Genomic DNA, 13,629 nt, shown 5'->3' on the forward strand with positions numbered 1-13,629 from the left:
AGTTGGAATTTATCAATTCTACCAGGAAATTGATGACGCGATGTAAAGAGAACTTTCTACTTTCTACTATTTCTGCAAATAGAGTTGTGTTCTGTAAGTAGAAAGTACATTCATATATAATGTATGTATCTATTCATATGAAAGGCTAAATAGGAAAAACTTATATAAAACCGGAATGTACAGTTGTAAAGATACAAATCTTAATATATAAATGTAAATAAGTACTTTATATATAGTTTATATATAGTTCATTTTTATACATATAAATAATAATATAATATATCAATTTAAATCACGAGTATGCAGTTGTAATTGATAATATATACATTTAAATTTAAATATATAGATATAAGTCCGAATATATAGATACAGGACTGAGTATATAAATGTTAATCATGAATGTGTATATATAAAGTAAAATCTGATTATATAGCTATGTTTGGATATATAGAAGTTACTCTGAAAAATATAGTTTGAATATAAAAATTGTGAATATATAGTTATTGTTATAATTCTGACTATATAATTGTAAATCGCAGTGCATATTTATAAATCTTGAGAATGAGTTATAATTCTGTAGGTAATGTGTATATATAATCAACATCTTCAAATCAATAGTTCCCCATTGTTTTGAATTAGATTTATTTGCAGTGCTTCATGGGATTGTAGTTCTTTCCCTCATTACAGCCGTTAAGTACACAGTCTTGTCTTTTTATCCCATTTTCAAATACTTTTTAGCTTCAAATCAAAATTGGAAATGTTATCATTCACCTTGTAGCTAGTTGGTTTGGTTCATGCCTTATAACGGTTTTAAGCCTTTTTTTCCCCAAAAAATCCCTATGGAAAAAATGAATGGAAAAAAAATACTTGGCACTAATGCGCTCTATATAGGCTTTGTGTTTTAACTCTCTCAGAAGTTATAATTTCTCACATTATTATCCTAAGTATGTGCTCTACCAAGCAACCGATTCCAACCATGCATGTGTGCAGGAAAATTGAAACGTGGACTTTAATGTCGAACGGTATTGTAGCATGCCATTAACAGAGTGTGGTAGAATAATAATGCGCTGTAGTTATGGCACTCGAGGAGCGTAGCGGACACGTTAAAGGTCACGAGGTATGAAGAGGTGCTTTGTCCGCGATCCCATCAACATTCTTAGACAATAATGACCTTTAACAGCTTCCACAACCCTCTAAGGTTCACTCTCAATGTGGGTTGTAGGAACTCAACGTTTTTCAATAACACTCATAAAGAGTTGTGCTAGTAAATTCGGCGGCTTAATGTTTTATTAGCCTCGAAGTGGATCGATAGCGCGAGACTTCCCTGCTGGCCAAGTGCCATCATTTGGATAACAATGTCTTAAATTTACCCAAAAACGGTTAAGTCCTTACACTACGGCCACTTAAAGATGCAGGATCGTTAAAATTGAAAAAAGTCTTAAAGGGTTACTCCACCCCAAAGTGAAAATTTTGTCATTAATCACTTACCCCCATGTCGTTCCAAACACGTAAAAGCTTTGTTCGTCTTCGGAACACAATTTAAGATATTTTGGATGAAAACCGGGAGGTTTGTGACTGTCCCATTGACTGCCTAGTAAATTACACTGTCAAGGCCCAGAAAAGTATGAAAGACGTCGTCAGAATAGTCCATCTGCCATCAGTGGTTCAATCTGAATTTAATGAAGCGACGAGAACACTTTTTCTGTGCAAAGAAAACAAAAACAACGACTTTATTCAACATGGCGCTATGCTGACGTAGAGGAGACGAATTGTTGAATAAAGTTGTTGTTGTTTTCTTTGCACAGAAAAAGTGTTCTCGTCGCTTCATTAAATTCAGATTGAACCACTGATGGCAGATGGACTATTCTGACGACGTCTTTCATACTTTTCTGGGCCTTGACAGTGTAATTTACTAGGCAGTCAATGGGACAGTCACAAGCCTCCCGGTTTTCATCCAAAATATCTTAAACTGTGTTCCGAAGACGAACTAAGCTTTTACGGGTTTGGAACGACATGGGGGTAAGTGATTAATGACAAAATTTTCATTTTGGGGTGGAGTAACCCTTTAAGAGTGCAGCTCCATTTTTTTACTGGAGAACAAGAGCGGTCAAAATGTAGCAAGCTATTTGTTTGTTCGCGCTCAGAATCACGGTGAAGCGCCGCCGTATCTCTCCTCAACCCACCTTTGTCTTTTGTCTCTCAGTCTCAGAGCTAGATGTCGACCGTGGGGTTCAAAGATACTGTCTGCCAGGCCGATGAATAATGGATCCTGAGCTGTGGCATCTGGCAGAGATAGCGTCAGGAGAGTGAGGTTAAGAGAGATTGGGGATGTTAGCCGGTTGTGTAGTCGTGTGTATGTGTGCGTCTCAGTCCCACATGCGAGCCTGTTTTCAGTAGCAGCAGGGCTTGAAGAGACTTTAATGACAGTGGAATGAGAGGCACAGCGAAATGGAATAGGGTATCCTAAGAAAGAGCTCTTTTAGCACCTCTATATCTCCCGGGACTGGGATAAAACAAACCAGCGGAGGAGCAAACGAACAGGAAAAAAAGTGTGTGGGAGAGGGAGCGATCGTACGCTCGTTATGTTGCAGGAATATTAAGTCATATTCAAATTGTGTGGGAAGGAATTGAATGTACTTGTACATGTTCGCACATATAGTTTCATCAGTAGCCTACTCTTCTTTTTGTCTTGTATGAAACGTTTCTCAGTAGTTCAGAAGCCCGTGGCGTGAAAACGAGCAAAGCAGAGACGTTTTTTTAAGTTTTTTTTTTTAAAAAGCCTCTTGACTTGTTTCTAGTAGCCTGAATCCATAATGACTGAAATTGTCATGGTAACGGGGGAAATTACAGGAGGTGGAATTGGTGATTGCTTGACCGAGAGCGAGGTGTAAGTTTAGAGGAGTGTGCATGCTTTTTGGCCTTTGAATTAATCAACCTACAAAGCTTCAGCTTATTTCAGTAGCACTGTTTGCTAAGGTTAAGGTCACTGTTACTCTAACCCTAATTTATATTCAGACCAACAGCGTGCTTGCAAATTTTATACAACAATAAAAAAGAAATGAACATTAAGTAACACATTTTAGAAACAATATTGATAGTTCTTTCGTTGATCCGCTAACAAAAAAAGTTTAAAGCGCATTGTTAGCAACACACAGTAGTGGCATTTCTAAATTTAGCATTTTTGAACAAATCGCTTGAGTAAATAATTCAATGACTCACTCGTATAGCGAGTCACTTGTTTGTTTCCTGAATGAATCAGTGTTTTGACATAATTGATTAAGTGAATGATTCACTGAATCACTCAAAAAGACTAGTAAAACTCTTAACACTTAAATCAATGTATCATACAGAAAGAGTCTTTGAAAAGTAATAAAAAAAAAAGTAATGGAAATTTCTAAAGTAAGTGTGGACCCAACAGAACATTTAATGCATTCTTTTTTAAAATTAAAATAATCTTATACATTAAATATTAAAAACAATTTCTGTTATGATTCAAACATTAACTCATGAGATTGTGAGTCTTTTTGAGTGAAAGAAACAACTCAAACTCTTTTGCACAGTTAGAGATACTGTATGGCCATGATGTGATTTATCAAATTGTGCATCTTGAGGAAAGTGTGCTATTGTATTTCAAAGCAATTTAAGAGACCGCTTAGCGATACCTTGGCATCTACAACACCTTTACATTGTAGGAATAAGTTTTGCACTGACAAGCACCACTTAGGTTTTTTCAGAAAATGTAAAAATCTAACTGTTATTTAAATCAGTGAGTTGGGTGTATTTTTAATCCATTTAACTTCTTACAAAACCTCAAACTTGTGCACTTTTCCATAATTCTGTCGCTTTGCATATTTATAAGGTTAGCTGTAGGACCAGCGTTTTATAATATATTGACCTTTAATAAAGTAATGTAACCAAAATCAATGCAGTGGACTTGCAAAGAACTATTACTGTGCTTTAAGTTGCACAGACAGGCTCGGTCAGAAAACCTTTGATTAAATCAGACTGTAAATATAATTACTTTTCTTGACTTCACCACCACTATATATGTATATGAATATAGACATCACTTCCTGTGCACACTGCCTTAGCAGCGCATTCCATGCAGGCTCTATGCAGCATGAAATGGGGCTAATCCTTCCTGAAGCAGGTGTTCCTTTAGTGTTTGTGACTTGGACACGTTCCCAGGAATTTGGTGGGAATGCGCAAGCTGACCAATTAGCTGTTAGCTGGAGGGCCGTGTTCCCAGTGTAACTTACACTTCTTCCTCTTTGCATGACCATACTGTGACATAATCTTTACATCCCTTCTCCATCTGTGTTTTTCTCTTTTTAACTCTCCACTTGTGTAGTGTAATTCATCTGGTCAGCTCCCGAGCATAGATGGAACGGACGTTTGTGTTGTTTTCTCGAACCGAGACCCGAGAGCAGATCCGGCAAACTTGGCTCACACCATAGGACTTGTAACTGGGAACTGGGGGCAGCCAAAAACCATTACTCAGTCTAAACTGAACCAAATCATTCACCACCACCACCACCTATGGTGAAGAATAGCTACCACCACCAGGCAGAAACTTCCTCATTTGTGCCCCTCCCCTCCTCTGCAGAGTCGACTGAAGACCCTTCCAGCGCTGGCGTGGTGGCCGGAGCCATTCTAGGAAGCTTCTTGGCACTCGTTTTGGTCAGCGCCTTGGTCGCCGTGTTAGTGATGCGAAGTCGCCGCCATCAGCATGGATATTCGGGCGACGGCGAGCAGGGCGCTTATGGCAACAAAACCCGTCTTTTTGGAGGCAAGAAGGCTAGCAAGAACGGCGCTGGAGCCAACAACAACGGGCCGATCTACACGTACCGCGAAAGCGACCCGGGCACCCTGACGGAGAAATGCAACGAGTTCCCGCGCATGACCGGAAGCACACCAACTGCCCATGACATCCTGCTGAGCGGCGAGATGAATGAGGCCGAGCGCAGGAAGTTTGACGCTCTGAACGACAGCCTGGAGGATGAAGAAGAGGAAGAAAGGTACGATCGTTTCAGCGGACTGCCGCCCAGCTACCAAATCCACCGGCACGAAGACGAGTGCGCACCTTACCTGGATGACGACATGGAGTCCCAGCGAGACGGGTCCATCATCTCCCGGACAGCCATTTACGTCTAGAGGAAGCAGATAATACACCTGACTGATATTTACTTGACCTTTTAAAACAAAAACACAGTAACTTGCCATCTGAGGAGCGGAAGCATAACGGTTAAAGTCGTTTACATCTGTAGACGAAAGCACTCATTATCAAACTGAAAACACTAATTAATGCTACTCCTCTCACGATGTGTACTTTTAACGCATAATACTGACTAAAAATAAGAGTTATTTGGTTGTTGTGTAACTGTAACTTCTTGTTAACGCCCATTCTAGCCAGAATCCATCTTTCATGGTTGATTCACTCCCATGAGCACAATACTCAAGTTGGCTCTTTGAAGTGAAAAGAAAGCCTTGTGATTAACCATACAGGATTGTCAATGCTACGTTGCACGAGTGGCTCAGCAAGCTGTGACCTAGAAGCTAAGGCCGCTCTCTCCAGGTTGCAAACGGCAGGCTTCTTTTATCAAATCCCACGAATGTCGTCTTCGAGAACAGCTGGATGTTTTGTTAGCGAAACAGAAAACAGGCAACGCAACGCTCGCTCCAGCATCTGGGTCATTCATCTGTGGCACCGATCAACTCCAGCTGTGAACGCTTTTAACTTTCCCCCACTATTTTTTTAGCTCTCGTTTATTAATCGGATGTCTTGTTACGCTAAAGGAATTTTCTGAATGACTCGAGGGGTTCTAGGCAGAGGCGTAATAGTGTTTTTGTTTTTTACTCTCCTGTCAATCTCTGCAGAACGGCTTGTTCCGGGCCATGTTTAATTCAGAAGAGTGTTGTGCATTAGCCGCGTCTGTTTTTGGCTGATGCATGTTTTTCCCAACCCCTGATGAATCCAGTTATATGACATTTAAACAATCTTGTACATTACAACTTGATTGGTTGATAAAAAACACTTTTCTATTATGATTAATAATAAGTATTTTTGAGTGATTCATTAAAAGAAACAACTCCAACTCCTTTGCATAGTTAGAGCTACTGTATGGGTATGATATGATTTCTCAAATTGTGCGTCTTGAGGAAAGTGTGCTATTGTATTTCAAAGCAATTTAAGAGACCACTTAAGCATTACCTTGGCACCTGCAACACCCTTGCATTGTAGAAAAAGTTTTGCACTGACAAGCACCACTTAGGTTTTTTCAGAAAATGTAAAAATCTAACTGTTATTTAAATCAGTGAGTTGGGTGTATTTTTAATCCATTTAACTTCTTACAAAACCTCAAACTTGTGCACTTTTCCATAATTCTGTCGCTTTGCATATTTATAAGGTTAGCTGTAGGACCAGCGTTTTATAATATATTGACCTTTAATAAAGTAATGTAACCAAAATCAATGCAGTGGACTTGCAAAGAACTATTACTGTGCTTTAAGTTGCACAGACAGGCTCGGTCAGAAAACCTTTGATTAAATCAGACTGTAAATATAATTACTTTTCTTGACTTCACCACCACTATATATGTATATGAATATAGACATCACTTCCTGTGCACACTGCCTTAGCAGCGCATTCCATGCAGGCTCTATGCAGCATGAAATGGGGCTAATCCTTCCTGAAGCAGGTGTTCCTTTAGTGTTTGTGACTTGGACACGTTCCCAGGAATTTGGTGGGAATGCGCAAGCTGACCAATTAGCTGTTAGCTGGAGGGCCGTGTTCCCAGTGTAACTTACACTTCTTCCTCTTTGCATGACCATACTGTGACATAATCTTTACATCCCTTCTCCATCTGTGTTTTTCTCTTTTTAACTCTCCACTTGTGTAGTGTAATTCATCTGGTCAGCTCCCGAGCATAGATGGAACGGACGTTTGTGTTGTTTTCTCGAACCGAGACCCGAGAGCAGATCCGGCAAACTTGGCTCACACCATAGGACTTGTAACTGGGAACTGGGGGCAGCCAAAAACCATTACTCAGTCTAAACTGAACCAAATCATTCACCACCACCACCACCTATGGTGAAGAATAGCTACCACCACCAGGCAGAAACTTCCTCATTTGTGCCCCTCCCCTCCTCTGCAGAGTCGACTGAAGACCCGTCCAGCGCTGGCGTGGTGGCCGGAGCCATTCTGGGAAGCTTCTTGGCCCTCATTTTGGTCGGCGCGTTGGTTACCGTGTTAGTGATGCGAAGTCGCCGCCATCAGCATGGATATTCGGGCGACGGCGAGCAGGGCGCTTATGGCAACAAAACCCGTCTTTTTGGAGGCAAGAAGGCTAGCAAGAACGGCGCTGGAGCCAACAACAACGGGCCGATCTACACGTACCGCGAAAGCGACCCGGGCACCCTGACGGAGAAATGCAACGAGTTCCCGCGCATGACCGGAAGCACACCAACTGCCCATGACATCCTGCTGAGCGGCGAGATGAATGAGGCCGAGCGCAGGAAGTTCGACGCCCTAAACGACAGCCTGGAGGATGAAGAAGAGGACGAAAGGTACGACCGCTTCAGCGGACTGCCGCCCAGCTACCAAATCCACCGGCATGAAGATGAGTGTGCACCTTATCTGGACGACGACATGGAGTCCCAGCGAGACGGCTCCATCATTTCCCGGACTGCCATTTATGTCTAGAGGAAGCAGATAATACACCTGACTGATATTTACTTGACCTTTTAAAACAAAAACACAGTAACTTGCCATCTGAGGAGCGGAAGCATAACGGTTAAAGTCGTTTACATCTGTAGACGAAAGCACTCATTATCAAACTGAAAACACTAATTAATGCTACTCCTCTCACGATGTGTACTTTTAACGCATAATACTGACTAAAAATAAGAGTTATTTGGTTGTTGTGTAACTGTAACTTCTTGTTAACGCCCATTCTAGCCAGAATCCATCTTTCATGGTTGATTCACTCCCATGAGCACAATACTCAAGTTGGCTCTTTGAAGTGAAAAGAAAGCCTTGTGATTAACCATACAGGATTGTCAATGCTACGTTGCACGAGTGGCTCAGCAAGCTGTGACCTAGAAGCTAAGGCCGCTCTCTCCAGGTTGCAAACGGCAGGCTTCTTTTATCAAATCCCACGAATGTCGTCTTCGAGAACAGCTGGATGTTTTGTTAGCGAAACAGAAAACAGGCAACGCAACGCTCGCTCCAGCATCTGGGTCATTCATCTGTGGCACCGATCAACTCCAGCTGTGAACGCTTTTAACTTTCCCCAACTATTTTTTTAGCTCTCGTTTATTAATCGGATGTCTTGTTACGCTAAAGGAATTTTCTGAATGACTCGAGGGGTTCTAGGCAGAGGCGTAATAGTGTTTTTGTTTTTTACTCTCCTGTCAATCTCTGTAGAACGGCTTGTTCCGGGCCATGTTTAATTCAGAAGAGTGTTGTGCATTAGCCGCGTCTGTTTTTGGCTGATGCATGTTTTTTCCAACCCCTGATGAATCCAGTTATATGAAAACCATAGAACGCAACATCTAAAAACTGCAGACAGGAGCACGACTAGCTTCAGCACAAATCCTTCCAGGAGGAAATGGGCTTGGAGTCTATACTGCAACTTCACTAAAACAGATTAAGTAGATTATGCACATCGTAGATTGGCGGCAAAGGCTGGGCCTTGAGAGAAACACAACTGATGTGCCTTTGAGTGTGGGATTATGTGGACGGCGGAGCACTTGATGGACCTCAGTGGGGAGCGTTAAGCCAGGCGGCATATGCTGCCCGGTTCAACGGAGTCCATGGTGTTGAAACGCTGCCAGCTGTGAAAAAAGGTCAAGGGGCGAAGCGCTCTCACCGTATGTTCGGCAGCGAGATTAGGCCACTCGCTTTACCGAGTCCCTCTAGAGCCGGTCAGCGGTTTGTTTTGAAGCCTTGCGCATAAGCCAACTTTTTTTTTTTTTTAGATTACAAAAAAAGACATTTCGGACAACTATGATGAGTGTGTAACAATGTGCATCCAGAGGTGGATTCATTAGTCTCTGGGTTGTCGGCGAGCGCGTGCTTTGCATAATATCATGCCGCTTGTATGGACGCTTCGGCAGTGTTTTGCTTGAGCCGTGACTCATTCATCCTTGGTTTCACAGCATCGAGCCTTCGGTGGAGGGAGGTTAGAGCGATAATGACAAAGGAGCAACACATTCACCGATGCAACGCTACCCAGACAGAACTCCATATCCAGCAAAGCACATATAGCATGAGTAATTTGGAGATTATACTATCTGGACCCAGTGACTGTAAAGGCAGTAGTTACTCTAGCCTACAGTGTTCACCCACGCTGCAGACTTGCAAGGCTGTTAATTTTTATCCCCCCTCCCTAAACCTCTTCAAGTTGCATCACTGCACTGAAAAATAAGGATGGCAAAGCTACTTTTCTGAGAGCTGCTGAGGCCTTGAAATATTCAGGCTGATAACGACGAAATGAAGAAGTGGAGAGAGAAAATGGGGAGCTTATTGTGCCAGTGAATATTGTGTTGTTAGCAGTAGCAAAAGTATTAACTTCACCTGTTTAGTATGAATTTGGAGTCAATGTCAGGCAGATTCATGCATTCAGAGAGGCCTGTGATGTATTGTGAGTTACTGTGGTGAACGTTTGGCTTTAAAATGCTATTCGAGACTTGAGAATACTAAAAGAGTTGCCAAATCAAGTTTTCCCAACTTTTAGTATTAGTGTTTTAATAGAATCTTTTGTTGAACTTCTCTGAATGTTATTATGGAATATTAGTGTTAAGGGTTACATAGTGATGCCTTGTTCTCATTCGCACAATCCCAAGGCTACATAAAGATAAATTACTGAAATAATTGGGCAAAACTCAGAATATGTCTGGGTCACATCTTACTGCAGAATCAAAGGAAATAATTAAGGAAGTTTATTTTGCATAAAGAATCGTATGTTTTATTGTAAATTATGGTGATTTAAATTTTAAGAAGCCATTACAGTGTCTTTTTTTGTTGTTGCTGTATACAATAAAGCATCTGTTTAATAAAGCCACAATGCAAAATAGGCCCCATTTACTTTATGTAACGTAATTTAGCAGATTTTTAATTTTGGAGTGAAATATGACCTGGACTTCGCCTGGTAATATTTGGAGATGAAAGATACCATCTATCCACATGTTCTCAATATTACGAAGAAAAAAAAAAAGAGTATGTTTTGATAAGCTGATGTAAGTGCCTTCTGGGATGTGTTTTAGGGTTGGAAGCTCGCCACAATTCATGCAATGTTGAAATCCTATATATTGTAAATTAATGCCAGACTTAAAGACTGCAATCAATCAACAATATTAAGAAAAGAAGAAAAACAAGCTTGAGTAACGGCAAATTGTCCCCACGTGATGCTTCTTAATTGCGACGCATTATGGTGCAAGTCATTATTAACTCGTCAGCCGTGGAGCTGATTATTCATTCACTCTGAATGTTGTGTTGTGAGGTTGTGACACTGTGTGTGAAAAACACTCGGACAGATTGCTTCTGCCTGACGTCTTTTGTGTAAAAACTGCAACAGGTTCATATCACATCACATAACTGCTGTATTACAACTAATCTTTGTTAAAACTTGTGAGAACAAACTATACTTGTCTTCTTTTTGTTTAGTTTGTTATATACTATGGATGGAAACCAGTGCTATCCTGTGAGGTGTTGATGGTGTGTATCTTGACGTGATGTGTCCTGTGTGTGAGATATATATATACTGTATATGTATGTATTTATCATCAAGAAAAAGTGTTATTTATCGGTACTGTAAATAACCGATGTAATGGTCAGTTCTGGCCAACGTTAAATCTAAAGCAGATGTAGTATACAGTAATAGCCCAGAGTAGACAAGAGCATAACCTCAGCTGCCTTGAGTTGGTGATTTAGACAGGCGGGAATCAGCAGATGTAGCTTCCCAGATGCACACTAGTTAGTAACTGGCACACAGCCTGCGATGAAAGTACAGTACGGATTGACGTTCGCACACAAACTTTTTTGCACTGACAACTTTTCACTCTCTCAACCCTCAACAACATGACGTACACTCTCACCCCTCAACATGACAAGATGTCAACACTAGATAAACACACACACACACACACACACACACACGTACTCGACTGTAGCGGGTGAATCTCGTGCTCATATCCTGGTCATATGATGCCTGTGACTCAAAGAAGAGAAATAAGAAAGTACTTTTTGTTTAAGGACAATTGTAGCAGGACATTTCTAAATCTTATTTTCAGGCCTGGAAAGTATGAAAAATAGTGACTTTTTTTTTAAAGTCCTGGATTTATAATAATAATAATAGTTCAATTATAAATGTATATACAAAATATAAAATAAAAAATATCTTACTTTAAAATGAACAAGTAAAATAGAAATGCTTTAATGCTTTATGTAGAGTTTGCATTTTAATTGAGGTAATTTGGTAGATTTTATTTTGAATATTTAAAAAAAAGTTATATTTTGAATATTTTAATAATTACGACAAAATTTATTTGAAAATAAAACAAAATTAACTCAAGTAAAATGTAAATGCTTCAATTGTGTTTTGATTCGAGTTATTTGTATTTTATATTTTGAATAAATGTACATTTTTAAATATTTTTTATATCTTAATTATGGCAAAGAAAATGGGCATTATTTGTTTCTTGACTGTAATGATGTTAATTTTATTACATTTTATTTAATCAAAATATTATTTACATTTTAAAATATTTATTCAAAATACAAAATAAAAAAATATCACCTCCAAATTAACTCAAGTCAAATGTAAATGCTTTATTAGAATAAAGTTTACATTTTAATTGAGTTAATTTTGTAATTTATTTTTATTTACATTTTTGAATAAATATTTTTCTAAAAATTTATATTTTAATAATTACTACGAATTTAGTTTGGCTAAATAATAATAATAATATTTTCTCCCTTTGATGTTGGGCTGCAATATGAAGCAGGCCATGATTTTCGTGAGATTGGCCCTCAGATATCCCCGCACACACTCTGGATTTATTCCAGGATTTATTCTCCGCAGTTAAAAGCTACGTGAGAAACTATTACGCTGACGTACACCAGTATTATCCCGTTTAGTGAAGGACATAATCAAGATTCATGCAAGTTCCTCACCAGTCATGTGGTTTTATAACCCTGAAAGACTCCTCCAGATGAGGTGGGAACCGCTGGGGCTCTAATCTTCTCTGAAAACGGTGCCACAGCGGACAGAACTCTGCCGGGTTACAAACCAATGTTTCTGGCATGCAATTACGCAGCCTGTCCGCAACCACTACTCTTAATTTTTGACAACAGAAATTGGTTATGGCATCTCCAGTTTGCATCTGCCTTCAGTTTCAAAGCAACTCAGAGCCATTAGACGAAATTACGACTCCACACGTGTTTTCATGGCCTGTTACTTGTGAATATTATAAATAAATTAGAGAATTAGCAAACGCATTACTAATTGATACGCAGCCCTGCAGTACCTCCACGCCGTCCGGTTGTTTTGCTGCTTTTTTGTTTTCATTGTGTAAGATATTTAGTCTGTTTTAGAGGAAGAGGATGCTTTAGCATCACAAAGATGTGATTAGTGCTAACAAAAACACTTGTGTGGTGTGTTTATTTGGAGCGGAAACAAAAGCGTGTACATTCCAAGTCCCATTATTGTCCTGTCACATTATTTTTGTATACTGGTTGTAATTAAAAAACTGGTGGATTTCTAAGTGCTTTGTCTGGCGTATCCCTTGACTTGATATTTCTCTGCATCTTGTGTTTTGTGAATGTTTCTCTCTGCAAGTGTGTTTTTCTGCCTTCCAGGAGCTCTTGTGATGCAGCAGGATGATGCTGCACAACTTACATAGCTAGTCTCCGACAGAAATTACATTCTGACCCCTGACTGACAAGTGAAACGCAATCCTGGAAGGATGTTGATGTGTTTTTTTGTGTGGCAGGGATAGCATGACGGGCGGCTAAACTCCTCGAGCACACATCGTAAAAAGTGGGTCACATGTTGAGAGCAGGATCAGCGGTGAGATGTGCTCCATTAGAGGTCAGATTGAGCGTGAAACGCACAGTTACACAATTAACTGAAGCATGGCATCATGGTCACTTAGAATCAGTTGGGTAGAAGTTTTAATATGCATTTTATTTGATGATGTTGTTGTGTAATAGAAACGGGTAAATTTACAAAAATAAGAAAGAACAAGAACATAAAATAAGTTTTTCCAAGAACATAGAATCAGAAGTCAAAAAGCTGACTATATATAGAGAAAGAGATACATATCTATTATACATAAAAATTTAAAAAAGTAAGTGATATATGTAATTGTTTATACTATATATTGTGAATAAATATTTTTAAATGTAAAAAACTTTAAAATAAAATATTTTAGATGAGAAAGGTAACACACATACATTCCTTCATTATATATATATATATATATATATATATATATATATATATATATATATATACTGTATATGATTATAAATATATTCATTTTTTAATAAAATTATTTAACGTTATATATACAATATTATATATACTGTGTGTGTGTGTGTGTGTATATATATATATATATACTCTT

General features: G+C 39.2%; 1 protein-coding gene across 2 annotated transcripts in view; it reads left to right on the forward strand.

Annotated features, from left to right (window-relative positions):
* The window catches only part of LOC107549846 (nectin-2-like), a 176,249-nt gene that overhangs the window by 92,401 nt on the left and 70,219 nt on the right, over window positions 1-13,629 (forward strand). The window contains exon 7 of one of the 2 annotated variants that reach the window (XM_016231021.1): window positions 4,607-5,966. The exons of the other annotated variant lie outside the window; for it this stretch is intronic. Coding sequence (XP_016086507.1) covers window positions 4,607-5,154 — 548 coding nt within the window. The 3' untranslated portion in view covers window positions 5,155-5,966. Of the gene's footprint in view, window positions 1-4,606; window positions 5,967-13,629 lie in introns of those variants that run through there. 2 annotated transcript variants of the gene reach the window in all.

This window comes from Sinocyclocheilus grahami, unplaced genomic scaffold, assembly GCF_001515645.1.
Source record: "Sinocyclocheilus grahami isolate Dianchi unplaced genomic scaffold, SAMN03320097.WGS_v1.1 scaffold382.1, whole genome shotgun sequence".
NCBI classification, from domain to species: domain Eukaryota; kingdom Metazoa; phylum Chordata; class Actinopteri; order Cypriniformes; family Cyprinidae; genus Sinocyclocheilus; species Sinocyclocheilus grahami.